Raw genomic sequence first — 13,603 nt, 5'->3', positions numbered from 1 at the left:
CATTGGGTTTTTATGTATGTAAAGCAGCTAAGGGGACCTATTATGTGACTTGGAGTGGCTCTTCTATGAACCTTCCTAAAAACCTCTACTACTTGTAATCTTACTTGTGGGAGTATTGGGTACTGTTTCATCCCCTTTGCTTTTCCATCATGCTAGCCATACTGTGCAAAATCCAAGCTCTGTTTTAGCTAAACAATTTACATTTTATATCCATTTTTTTTCCAAATAGTGCACACAACTGCTACAGTGAACTTTTTTGTTCTGCTTGTTTGAAAATTTTTTTTGACAGAATGGAATGTCACAAGAAACAATGTTCAAGAAATAGACCAAATTTGTCTGTGAATAGAACATTCTCGTGGAAGAGGGGGAGAAGGAAAAAGATGGGAATGGACTGTTATGGTCTTTGATTTTTGCTCTGTATATGTGGGAACCACTTTGTTTAATTTTTTTTTTTTTTCAGACACTTATCCATGCTTGCTCTTAATACTTTCAGGGTCTCTTATAGTTGGAAAATGTTATATGAATAGGCAACTTTAAAATCTGCATATTTTAAAACCTTGTGCTCTGACTGATAGGCACCAAGGTCTGTTTCCTTAAGAATTCTTACGTTTTCTCCTTCCTTATTAATAAAGTTGGCACAGGCTGTTTTTTTTGTTGTTGTTGTAGTAGTATGCATGTAGTCTGTTTTTTTTATCTCTCTTATATGTAGACTAGCTGGGAAACTGCTCTTTCCTGATTCAGAGTAAACTTTCTTACATTTTATCTTTTGAAAATTGTTAGCTTAATGTAAGTGAACTTAATTTTTTTTTCTTTTTGTTTTTAATTTAAACTCCAGGAAAAAAGCTGCATGACAGACCCTAGGAGGAAAAAATGTTCTGCTGGGGCCATTCTGCTTTTGGCCAGCTAGGATTAGGACGTGACTTTCTTACGGCTGTGACAGAGCCGCAGGCATGCAGGTTCTTTGAAGAGAGACTGGTCAAGGAGGTGGCCTGCGGAAGGAATCATTCTGCCTTCCTTCTGGAAGATGGGGAGCTTTACACGTGTGGCCTAAACAGCAAGTGGCAACTTGGTCATGATCAAGAAGGACTGGAACCAGGTACAGCCATGCCTAATGTTTTGGGATGTATGGGTTGGAGGGAAGCCAACTGTTTCATTATGGTCCATTTTTCTGCCATTTGTTTCTGATGACTGCTGGGTGATTACAAGGGAAGAAAACTCTCCCAGTAAGGTAGCTCCCATTAGAAGACTTGCTTCTTGACCTTGAAGAACTATCTGTACAAACCTGCACCTAAACCTAAGCAGATAATTTAGATGCTCCAAAACCTTCCTTTATAATTCCTCAAGTCAAACATGCCATGCCTCCTAGTCAATCTATGTTTTCAGGATATCCAAACTGTATATGCTTGTGAGAGATTTGCTTACTCTAGCTTCATTGCTTATAAATCTCTCATGCCTTGAAAACCAGGCTGACTATAAAGGATATACCAGGACTGGTTTGAGAAATCATTGTTTACAGCATCTCTCCCAGGCCCCACTACTGGTGAAAGCACCCATATATGAATTATGGGTTAGTTAATATAATATTGTATAGGCAGTAGTATATCAAAGCAGCTTACAGTAATTTAAAACCATACAATTGGAAGAGGGAAGATGTGGAAAGGACACGGAAGGAAATCTAGGTTACAATAATGTCCTAAAACCAGCCTATTGATGCACAAAATGAGGAATGTGTAGAAAGCAGCCCTCTACAGCAGTGGTTCCCAACCCTGTCCTGGAGGAACACCAGGCCAATTGGGTTTTCAGGCTAGCCCTAATGAATATGCATGAAGCAAATTTGCATGCCTATCACTTCCATCATATGCAAATCTCTCTCATGCATATTCATTAGGGCTAGCCTGAAAACCCGATTGGCCTGGTGTTCCTCCAGGACAGGGTTGGGAATCACTGCTCTACAGATCACACTAGTAAGTGGTAGTTCCTCTGGGCCTGACCTGCATATTGAATTTTATGTGTCTGGAAGAATTGATGCTTGGGATTCCACCAGTGCTGCATGTCCTACTTTGGAAGTATATTCTACCAAATGTGTTTTATTTTGTGGTGTGTTTTTTTTTTTGTGTTTTGTTTTTTTTTTTGGGGGGGAGAAGCAACAAAGTGCATGTAGCCAAATGATAGCATACAGAAGAATATGTTTTCCGTTTTGCTTTTATTAAGCTTGGAGAGAAGTCATCTTTATCATGTGTTGTATTTTTCCCAGTGTTCTAGTGCAGTGTGTCTAGTGGTCCTGAACTGTAGGGTCTTGTATCTGAGCCAAAAAGTTGCTTGCAGAGAGCTGTCAATCATGCTTTCAACTCCACCTCCTTCCCAAGGAACTGTTCCTGCTCTCTGTTTTTCTGCAAGCAAGTTGCTGTGAGAGGTTTCTGTTCTGCTCTACATTTTGTTTTTGTTTATTGTTGGGTTTTTTTTTTCTATTTGTTTGGAGGCACAGTGCCCAGAGGTTTTCACTTGTAGGTACCATTGACTGGGAAAAGATGCAGACTCTTGCATGTTGCTATTTGTTATAGCTTGGAGGCTGTCTCCTGCATAGCTGCTCGCATCCCTGATTTAGTCAGGCATTTGAATGCAGGCTCCTTCTTGGCCTTTGTCTGAGATTAATAGTGGGCTAGCTGCTCATCCCCCCCTTTCACAATGAGGTTCTCAAGAGGTTGAGGCTCAGTCTGACCTCAGTCCGATTGGCACCCCGAAAACCAGGTTTGTCCTTCGAATCTACGAGGCAGATCTCTTCTCTATTTGTTCCAGCTGAATTCCTATGCTGAAGCAGGCAGGCACTATATGCACAGTGAGTAAGGCTATTATAGCCTAAGGGGACAATCAGGGAGTCTTCAAAAATTTGATTTTTGAAGGTCTCTGCACCCAGAGCTTTATTGATATGATGTGTAATTATTAGTTCAAGTGATCCTTGAGGTATTCAGAGAAATATGTGTCCTGATGAAGAACCCTGAACCAGCATGTCCTTTAATTGACACAAAAAAACCACCTCAAAGGATCTGTCTCACTATAGTATAAAAGTGAATGCTACCTGTTACCTCCTTTCCCCCCCCCAACCAACTCGGCCTCCCATTGTCTGTAAAGGTTTTCAGATTTCCTAACAGGCCCCAGGGTCCTGAAGACCTTACACAAAACTGAGCTGGAAGATGGATCTTCACCTTAGGTAATCTAAGACCTCTCAGATTGGTGACAAAGCTTGTTGAAAGCATTGGGGTCTCTAAAGAAACATTATGCAGTTGAGAATATACACATAATAAAAACTACCGATAAGAATAAATTTTTACATTTTGAAAACTTCCACAAAAGACGTTTTAAAGAGAACCTTCCTTACTCTATTTTATGGTTGAGGAGATTATATAGTACACATGATGAGTTTGATAAACAAATACCCTCAACTTAAAGTATGTCTTTCTCACCACCACAAATGCATGCTGTCTGAACAACAACAGAGAATCGAGAATCACTTCCAGATGAGAAATTTCAGAGGACACTTCAACTACTGACTCCAACAGCCAAATTTCATTGAGGGTCCATGGAGAGGAACATTAAGGTTGTCTTTGTCAACATTCAATCTCGGCCTATTCTCATCCAACCACTCCTTTATGTACATCTATGTTTATTATAGCTGAATAAATATGTAAGGGATGTTCTGAAATAACAATTCAAAATAAGGCACTAAACTTGTTTAAATTTCCAAGAAAGAGGCAATAATATATCACAAACTCTAGTGTATATATAGTATATAAACCATATATCTTCACACCTCGTTCATATCTTAGTTTAAAGAACAATTGCAACTCGATCCTCAGCAAGGCCACCTTCCCACTCAGTGTTCACTCATAGTGGGCAGCTTTATGCCTCAACTCGTCATTGGATCCTTTGTTCTTTATTTTGGTTTTTATCTTTTTAAATTTTTCTTTCCGTTTTCATTTTATTCTTATATCTTATCTTTAATAGTTATAAATTATGAATATCCAAAGTCTGCGCTGGTGACTCTTTGCAGAGATTGTCTAAGAGCTTACCTCCCTGCATTTCCTTGTGGGTTTTACTGATGACAGATACCAATCTGATCGTCGGGGGAGGTCATTGTAAGGGTCACCCAGCTCAGAGGAACTGGTCCATCAACAGATTGGATCTGAGAGCCATTTGGCTAGCACTGCAGACCTTCGAAAAATATCCAGAATGTGAAGTGGTTGCAATCTTCTCGGACCATGCCATGGTGATGACTGACAGACATCACCAGACAAGGAGGTACCAGGAGTGCTCAGCTAAAATTAGGTCCAATTGTTTTGTTGGGACAGAAGCCCACCTAGAAGCTGTCCCAGAGTGTTTCTAACAAAATTGTGAAGCACTGGGGAAGGCCGGCAATCAACCTGATAGCATCAACAGACAAAAAGAAAGTACTTTGCTATTTCATCGGCAATCCAAGCCAGGAAGCACTGATGTAGACACCCTAGTCCAGCCTTGGCCAACAGAAGAGCTGCTTGTATGTATTTCATCCCATGGCTGATGGTAGCTGGATCATTCAAAGAATAGTGACCCATCTCAGGTTGGTGATTCTAGTGGTGCTGGGTTGGCTGTCAGCCATGGTACACAGATCTAGTAAGGCTTCAATGGGACCAATGTCTTAGGCTGCCCTTACTGCCAACACTTTTGTCACATAGCATAGGATTCATAACTACCCTTTTATAACAACTGTAGTGGCTTATGCTAAGTACTGTTAGACTTTTCAGCATTGGTGGAATGATCAGAAGGTAAGAGCTTCACACAGCTCCCATATCTGAATTCATGTCATTTTCTTCAAGACTGCCTTGAAAAGGGCCTAGCTTTTGGCACTTTCAAAATACAGGTAGACAGTCTCTCGTGCATTAGAGCCTGAGTGGACAAAGAATCCTTAGCTTCCCATCCGGATGTAGCTAGATTCCTGAAGGGAGCATTGCAGCAGCATCCTCCTGTATGACAACCATTCCCTATGTGGAATCTTAATATGGGTTTGCGGGCCTGCTGTAAATTTCCATATGAACCTCTCCAGAATGGGTAACCGATGGATCTTATAGTCAAGGCAGTTTTTCCCTAGTGACTGTTGCCTCTATGAGAAGGGTTTCGGAGCTCCAGGCTCTATCATTCAAAGAACCCTTCCTCAGTTTTACAGAGATGGGAGTATGCACAGTGCCTTCTTTGTACTAAAAGTGGTCTCAGCCTTCAGGTACCTTAGGAAGTCTGGCTCCTGGTGTTTCTATGCCATAGACATAAAGAAAATGGACAGTCTTGGCATTACTGGATATGAGGAAAGGTATTCTCCATTGAGGGGATGTCTTTCTGATAATCCTTTAATGTTAGCCATCCTTGGCAAGTGGAGGTAAACCTGCCTTTAAGGTTATCGGGTAGCTCTATAACAAATTTTTTTGGGAAAGGTATAGGAGCTGCATAATTGTTAATGCTGGTTGCACTCGGGTACTGTAGGAATCTTGTTTGGTTCCACCATTGTTTCTGATAACTGTTCATTGGTTTAGTTGTTGTTGTTGTTGTTGTTTGTTGCAGAGCAGAAAAGACTAGAATTGTTGGAGTTCCCAGTGTCTTCCTTGCTGTTTCTCATTTTTTAGGGATTATCTCCTGCTTTGGTATGAACTGAGAACACAAGGAGGCAGAGTTAAAAATGTGATGATTGCATCTGCAATCATGATTGGGGTAAAGGAACCCACTCGTCAAGCCTACTGTACCCTTAAACTGGAAAGAAGATCATCAAGGTAACGTAATTTTTCCTTGTCTGATATGATTTTCAAATATACATTCATTAGAATATGATTTGATTACTTGCTTTTTTTTTTTTGTATATATGAATAACTAACTTATTTTTACAAACACCTGACGCATACTACTTGTTGAAACACGTTCCATTTCTGTTCATTTGAATAATGATAAACTGTCCTTGTTCTTCAGGCCATTTGTGTTTTTTGTTTGGTTTTGATTTCTCTTGATTTATGTGGAACAGCAGGTGGTTTCTTTCCTTCCTTACTTGGAGCACTATTCTCACCTGTTGTCCCTGGGTGTCTTTCAGTGCTGGTGGAAGCCTTGTCAGAGGAGCACATTGTACATGTGGCCTGTGGAGAATCTCACAGCCTGGCACTCAACGACAAGGGACAGCTCTTTTCCTGGGGCATTGAAAATGGACAACTTGGCCTGACTACCACAGAAGATTCTATTGCAGTGCCAAGGTAAGGACCTCATCTGTTCCCGACATCTTGATCTAAAGTACACAGAAAACTTGAGTATTGCAGGTGGTTGCAGAAGTGGAATCTTCTGCCTGGTATTCAACCTTAAGAAGTGCCTTTGTAGTAAGACATTCTCCTGATCAACATCTTTTTATAGAATATCTATAGGGATTGTAGTCGGGGAATAGTCGAGTCCTTGAGAGGTGAGATGCACAAATATAGATATTCCTCAAGATATAGGCCCATGAGTGCAGCACATTATTCCTGGCCTCACAAGGGCCCCTTTTACATTTCATATTTGCTGCACAGAAAAATCTGCATTCTTTAGCGTCCCTCCAGACTGGCAAAGAAACAGATGGGTTTACGCTCCTCTGCCAGCAAGTGGAGACTGAGACACTAACTTTTGATTACAAGTTGGCTATACAGTCCCTATTACAATTGGTCTTTTCTCAGTCTCCAGCAGGTGGAGTGGTAAGATTTATGCAGTCTGCGCTAAGGTTTGTTTTGGGCCACTATGCGCTTCGGCGGTGGTCACCATAGATTCACGATCAGGACTCTCTGGTCCTGCTCTGGGAGTCAGTTCGGCTTAGCCTATGCTAGTGGCTCCAATCTCAATCAACCTAGTGGACAGTGCTTATCATGGATACCAGCTTCCTCGGTTGGGGAGCTCAGTGTCTCAGTTGTTCGGCTCAGGGCTGTTGGTCATCTATTGAGGCGTCCTGGTCAATCAGTGTTTTGGAGACCAGAGCCATTAGCTAGCATTGGTGGAATTCTAATCCTTGCTGGAGGGCAAGTCGGTTCAAGTCCTCTCAGACAATGCCACATCGGCGGATTATGTCAGTCATCAGGGGGGCACCAAGAGTCATTTGGTGCTGGAGATCTCTCTGCTCATAGAATGAGCAGAGGCTCATCTTCGGAACATCTCTGCTTCCCACATTGCCAGTGTGAATAATGTCCAAGCGGATTTTCTCAGTTGTCATTCGCTGGATCCTGGCGCGTGGTGCCTTGGGCTGGAAGACTTTAAGTTAGTTGATCAGTTGTGGGGTCAGTAGATCATGGATCTCATGGCAACGAATGTCAACACCAAAGCACCGAGGTTCTTCAGTTGGCACAGGAATTGCCAGGCTGAGGGGTTTGATGTGCTGGTGCAAGCTTGGCCGACAGATGGCCTGCTGTATGTCTGTCCTCTGGGGCCTCTGGTGGACAGAGTTCTTCTTCGGGTTGCTTGACACGCAGGTCGCATGATTCTTATGACTCTGGACTGGCCCAGGCACTCGTACGCAGATCTTGTTTGTCTGCTAGTGGTGGATTCTCTCCTGCTGCTCCTCTCATCCAATCTTCTGACTTGGGGGTCCCATTCCAGTGTTCGATCCAAATTCCGTTTGCCTTACAGCTTGGCTGTTGAAAGGGCTCACCTAAGGAAGAAGGGATATTCGGATAAGGTAAAATCCACTTTCATAGGTTCTCAGAGAATTTCCACCTATAGGGCTTGTGACCGTGTTTGCTGTCTTTTTGAAGAGGGGTGTTCTGTGCATGGTTTGAGCTGCTTTACCTCATATCCTGGAGTTTCTACAGGATGGCCTAGCATGAAGCCTTGCTTGGAACCTCCCTTCAGGTTCAGTTGGCAGCCTCTTGCGTGGTAAGCGTTTGGCCTCTTCTCCAGATGCGATTTGGTTCTTGAGAGCTGCAAAATTGCTCCGGTCACCAGTGCCTGCCTGGGATCTCAATCTAGTCCTCTCTGTACTCGTGTGTCCTCAGTTTGAGCCTCTCGACACCTGTACATTGAAGGACCTTACTCTTAAGGCGGTTTTCTTGGTGGCCTTTCTTTGCGAGATATGTTTCAGAACTGCAGGCCCTTTCGTTTAGGCCTTTCTTCCTGGAATTCTCAAAGGAGTGAGTTGTGCTGTGACTGGTTCCCTCCTTTTTTCCGAAGGTGGTCTCGTCATTCAAGTCAACCAGTTTGTGGTTCTTCTGGTCTTGGTTAGTTGGGAGGGCTTGTTAGAGCAGATACAGTTGTGCAGGTTGTGTCCGTAGGGTAGTAAGAAGTTGCCTCCGCTGAGGCAGACCAGAGGTCCATCTCGCCCAGCGGTCCGCTCTCGCGGTGGCCCATCAGGCCCATTGCCTGAGCAATGGTCCCAGACTATCCCTATAACCTACCGCTACTCCTATCTGTACCCCTCAATTCCTTTATCCTTTAGTACTGCCCGATTTCCAATTCGAATTGATTCGTTTAAAAAAAAAAAAAAATTAGCCTTCCGATTCAGTCGGGAAGTGCTTAGCTAGGTAAAAAATATTGGTTGGCCCACTGATATCCGCCACCGCCACTCTGAAAGGAAATAGACACTCATCACAGCCGCTTCATAAACCGCCCTACCTTGTTCATTGGCTCCTGCCAGCCTTCCCTTTATTTCGGTTAGATTGCAACGATGTCCCTTTGAAATACGTTCCTTCTTTTTTACACGATGACGTATCTGCGATGTGAGCACTTGGAGATGATGGGATGCACTGAAAGATGCAATCTGGTTAATATGTGGTTACGTATTTTGGAGGGTGCCAGCGGTGCCTCTTAGAGAAGGGTGGTGTTATGCAACAGCCATCACGGTATCGGCTGCAATGCAACTGAAGTAGGCTGTTGCAGTTAGGGAGCCTCCAGGGTTGAGAGTGGTGACTTTGGAATTGTTGCCGCTGCTCTTTGTTCTCTGCAGCCCAGCAGCCACAGGTACCAGCTGCAGCGGTGTTGACAGTGGAATTGTCATTTTTATCCGAGTCAGAAAGAACATTGATTACCTTACATTGAGTTCCTCTGCCGGGGAAGGGAAGTTTAGAGTCACTCTGGGGTAGTGGAGAGGGGACTTTCGCGGGTTAAGTGTTAAAAATAAAAAATAGGGAAAAACAATATTTGAGATGAATGAATTTTCGGGGATTTCTTGTTTTTAATAGGATACTTATTAAATGGAGTCTGCTCCATTCCTTGCTGAGCCTTTCTTATAGGAAGTTTCATAATTTGAGAGTTAAATAGATAATTTGTATACCATAGTGCAGAAACTATGGCAGGCATTAAAATACAGGGTAAAATTTTTTTTTAAAAAAAACTAAAGTCACTGTCCTGCAATGTGCAAAGATCTGCAACGTGACATAATCAGGCTCGAGGAATGGACATCGACATGGCAGATGAGGTTCAACGTGAATAAATGTAAAGTGATGCATGTCGGTAACAAAAAATCTCATGCACGAATACAGGATGTTCGGGGTGGTACTTGAAGAGACCTCCCAGGAAAGGGACTTGGGAGTTATGATCGAGAAGTCGATGAAGCCGTCCACACAATGTGCAGTGGCGGCGAAAAGGGCGAACAGAATGCGAGGAATGATAAAGAAGGGGATCATGAACAGATCGGAGAAGGTTATCATGTCACTATATCGGGCCATGGTGCGCTCTCATCTGGAGTACTGCGTACAGCACTGTCACCGTACATGAAGAAAGACACGGTACTACTCGAAACGGTCCAGAGAAGAGTGACTAAGATGGTTAAGGAGTTGGAGGAGCTGCTGTACAGCGAAAGATTAGAGAAACTGAGCCTCTTCTCCCTCAAACAGAAGAGATTGAGAAGGGACATGATCGAAACATTCAAGGTACTGAAGGGGATAGACTTAGTAGATAAAGACAGGTTGTTTACCTTCTCCAAGGTAGGGAGAATGAGAGGGCACTCTCTAAAGTTGAAAGGGGATAGATTCTGTACGAACATAAGGAAGTTCTTCTTCACCAGAGAGTGGTAGAAAATTGGAATGCGCTTCCGGAGTCTGTCATAGGGAAAAACACACTCCAGGGATTCAAGACAAAATTAGACAAGTTCCTGGTGAACAAGAGCGTACGCAGATAGGGCTAGTCTCAGTTAGGTCACTGTTTTTTGACTAGAGGGCCACCGCGTGAGCGGACTGCTGGGCATGATGGACCACTGGTCTGACCCAGCAGTGGCAATTCTTATGTTCTTATGTTACACCTCTTGCATTATGTGGTGTATTTAAGAGAGAGTCCTTTTTTAAAAGATCACAGAAGGGTCTGTTTCTCTCTTCAAGAAAAGAATCAAAACTGAACTGATTAATTTGCTGCTTACATTATCAGAAGGCAACCAGAGCCTGGGACCAACATAGTTTGAATAATGACCAGACAACAAAAGGTAGAAAAAATAATTTTATTTTCTGTTTTTTGATTACAATATGTCGATATGAAATGTATATCCTGCCAGAGCTGGTGTTAGATCGTGAACATGAGCTAGGATTTAACAGAAAGAGTAGAAAAGTCTTGTTTGTTTTGACCACAGTGCCAGTGTGGGTAGGAGAGGGCAAAGGGGGTGAAGAGGCTATAAAATAAACCCACCAGGATGATTGAAAAAAAACACCCAATTGGGCAAAAAAATCGAATCAAATTGAAAAATCAGTTCAATAGGCTGATTTGAATTTTTTTTCCTGAATCGGGCAGTACTATCGTAGGGTCCTTCGTTCTTATTTTTAGCAGACCCAGGAGTTCGTAAATCAGATCATCTTTTTTGTCCTCTTAGTGGGTCCTTGTAAGTGGGATGGTTCTTTCAAGGCTACCACTGCACACTGGATCAAGGAGGCTATCACTTCAGCATACCTTTTCCAAAAGAAACCTGTTCCAGAATTTCTCAAAGCTCATTCCATTTGGGGTCATAAGAACATAAGAACTGCCATCTCCGGATCAGACCTTCGGTCCATCAAGTCCGGCGATCCGCACACGCGGAGGCCCTGCCAGGTGTACACCTGGCGTAATTTATAGTCCCTCACTACTTCACACAATACTGGTTAAGAACCTCTTGAAATGTACCACACAACTACAAGCTTCTAGGTTCCAAATACAATTGATATGATGCTAATCCTGAGGGAAAGACCTCAGAAGCCTGCACCCTCCACGGACACGTCAAATTCAGGGGGGGTATCTTCAGCAGGACAGGTTTTCTATCATCGGTCATAAAACCCTCACAAAACTGATTAAATTCAATCAATGGTGTGTTGAGCACTTATACTAATCAGTTGAAAGAGAAAGAAAATCATGCACTTATCTGTATTAACGATAAGAGCCCGACGGGACCCGTTTCGCCAGACTAATGGCTTCGTCGGGGGTTACTTTTTGACAGCTGTAGAGCAAAAAAAGAAAGAACAAGACAAGTGCTAGTCCTCCATTCAAGGCATCCAAACTTCCATACAATTGTCTCAAAACATTTACAGACGAATCAGTACTTACTGCATCCAGTGTGATCACACTTCAAAAAATGGCGCCGGTGGCAGAAAGACGCCACGCATGCGCATTTAAAGCACTCCCGCATCGTGATGTCAACTAGTCTTCTCCGGGCAACATAAAAAAACCGGAGAGGATCAGAAAAAAGAATGCCAGCCTATATTCCCGTTCAGGCCAGTGGGTTTTAAAGCTCCTAACCTGAACGTCCACCTGGCTTCTCTTTGCAACAACCTTGTGTGACGGTCTCCACCCCTCTCATTCCTCATCTCTTGGTCGATGCACATGCATTTTAACTGGTGAAATTCATGAGAGGACTCGAGGCAATGCTCCACAATAGGGGCACTGATCTTTTTCAACTTCAAATTCGATCGATGTTCATACATCCTGGTTTTAAATGGACGTATGGTTTTCCCAATATACAATCTTCCACATGGGCAAATAATGGCATACACAACAAATGTTGAAGTGCATGTCATATGATGTCGTAAATGATAAACCTTCCCATCTGCACTATTCACAAACGTGGACCCTTGCATAGTTATGGCGCAAATGCTGCAAGAGCCACACTTGAAAAAACCCGGGGGTAATGCACTTTTTTCAGCATTCACCGGGCGGTACTGGGAAGGGCTCAAAAGATCTTTTAAATTCATTCCTCTAGTGTATGCAATTCTCAAGGGGATATCCTGGAAGACAGGCAAGGTTTGCATGATCTTCCAATCGAATGACAGCACTGAGAGGGCGAGCAAGGACGTTGTTCAAACGTGCGTAATGAGATTCACTGCACAAGGAAGTATTCCTGCGAATATTCTGAAGAAGAATTGGAAGATCATGCAAACCTTGCCTGTCTTCCAGGATATCCCCTTGAGAATTGCATACACTAGAGGAATGAATTTAAAAGATCTTTTGAGCCCTTCCCAGTACCGCCCGGTGAATGCTGAAAAAAGTGCATTACCCCCGGGTTTTTTCAAGTGTGGCTCTTGCAGCATTTGCGCCATAACTATGCAAGGGTCCACGTTTGTGAATAGTGCAGATGGGAAGGTTTATCATTTACGACATCATATGACATGCACTTCAACATTTGTTGTGTATGCCATTATTTGCCCATGTGGAAGATTGTATATTGGGAAAACCATACGTCCATTTAAAACCAGGATGTATGAACATCGATCGAATTTGAAGTTGAAAAAGATCAGTGCCCCTATTGTGGAGCATTGCCTCGAGTCCTCTCATGAATTTCACCAGTTAAAATGCATGTGCATCGACCAAGAGATGAGGAATGAGAGGGGTGGAGACCGTCACACAAGGTTGTTGCAAAGAGAAGCCAGGTGGACGTTCAGGTTAGGAGCTTTAAAACCCACTGGCCTGAACGGGAATATAGGCTGGCATTCTTTTTTCTGATCCTCTCCGGTTTTTTTATGTTGCCCGGAGAAGACTAGTTGACATCACGATGCGGGAGTGCTTTAAATGCGCATGCGTGGCGTCTTTCTGCCACCGGCGCCATTTTTTGAAGTGTGATCACACTGGATGCAGTAAGTACTGATTCGTCTGTAAATGTTTTGAGACAATTGTATGGAAGTTTGGATGCCTTGAATGGAGGACTAGCACTTGTCTTGTTCTTTCTTTTTTTGCTCTACAGCTGTCAAAAAGTAACCCCCGACGAAGCCATTAGTCTGGCGAAACGGGTCCCGTCGGGCTCTTATCGTTAATACAGATAAGTGCATGATTTTCTTTCTCTTTCAACTGATTAGTATAAGTGCTCAACACACCATTGATTGAATTTAATCAGTTTTGTGAGGGTTTTATGACCGATGATAGAAAACCTGTCCTGCTGAAGATACCCCCCCTGAATTTGACGTGTCCGTGGAGGGTGCAGGCTTCTGAGGTCTTTCCCTCAGGATTAGCATCATATCAATTGTATTTGGAACCTAGAAGCTTGTAATTGTGTGGTAATTTATAGTCCACCATATCTTTATATGCCTCTCTTAAGGAGATATGCATCTAGTTTGCTCTTGAAGCCTAGGACGGTCGATTCCGCAATAATCTCCTCTGGGAGGGCATTCCAGGTGTCAACCACTCTCTGAGTGAAGCAGAA

General features: G+C 43.1%; 1 protein-coding gene across 11 annotated transcripts in view; it reads left to right on the top strand.

Moving 5' to 3' along the window:
• HERC3 (HECT and RLD domain containing E3 ubiquitin protein ligase 3) overlaps nt 1–13,603 on the top strand; it is a 134,168-nt gene that overhangs the window by 22,214 nt on the left and 98,351 nt on the right. For all 11 annotated transcript variants that reach the window (XM_033959192.1, XM_033959183.1, XM_033959200.1 and 8 more), the window contains exons 2-3: nt 836–1,096; nt 6,104–6,260. In XM_033959192.1, coding sequence (XP_033815083.1) covers nt 871–1,096; nt 6,104–6,260 — 383 coding nt within the window. In that variant the 5' untranslated portion in view covers nt 836–870. The remainder of the gene's footprint in view (nt 1–835; nt 1,097–6,103; nt 6,261–13,603) is intronic.

This window comes from Geotrypetes seraphini, chromosome 1 (genome assembly GCF_902459505.1).
Source record: "Geotrypetes seraphini chromosome 1, aGeoSer1.1, whole genome shotgun sequence".
NCBI classification, from domain to species: domain Eukaryota; kingdom Metazoa; phylum Chordata; class Amphibia; order Gymnophiona; family Dermophiidae; genus Geotrypetes; species Geotrypetes seraphini.
This window is presented reverse-complemented; position numbering and strand designations above follow the sequence as displayed.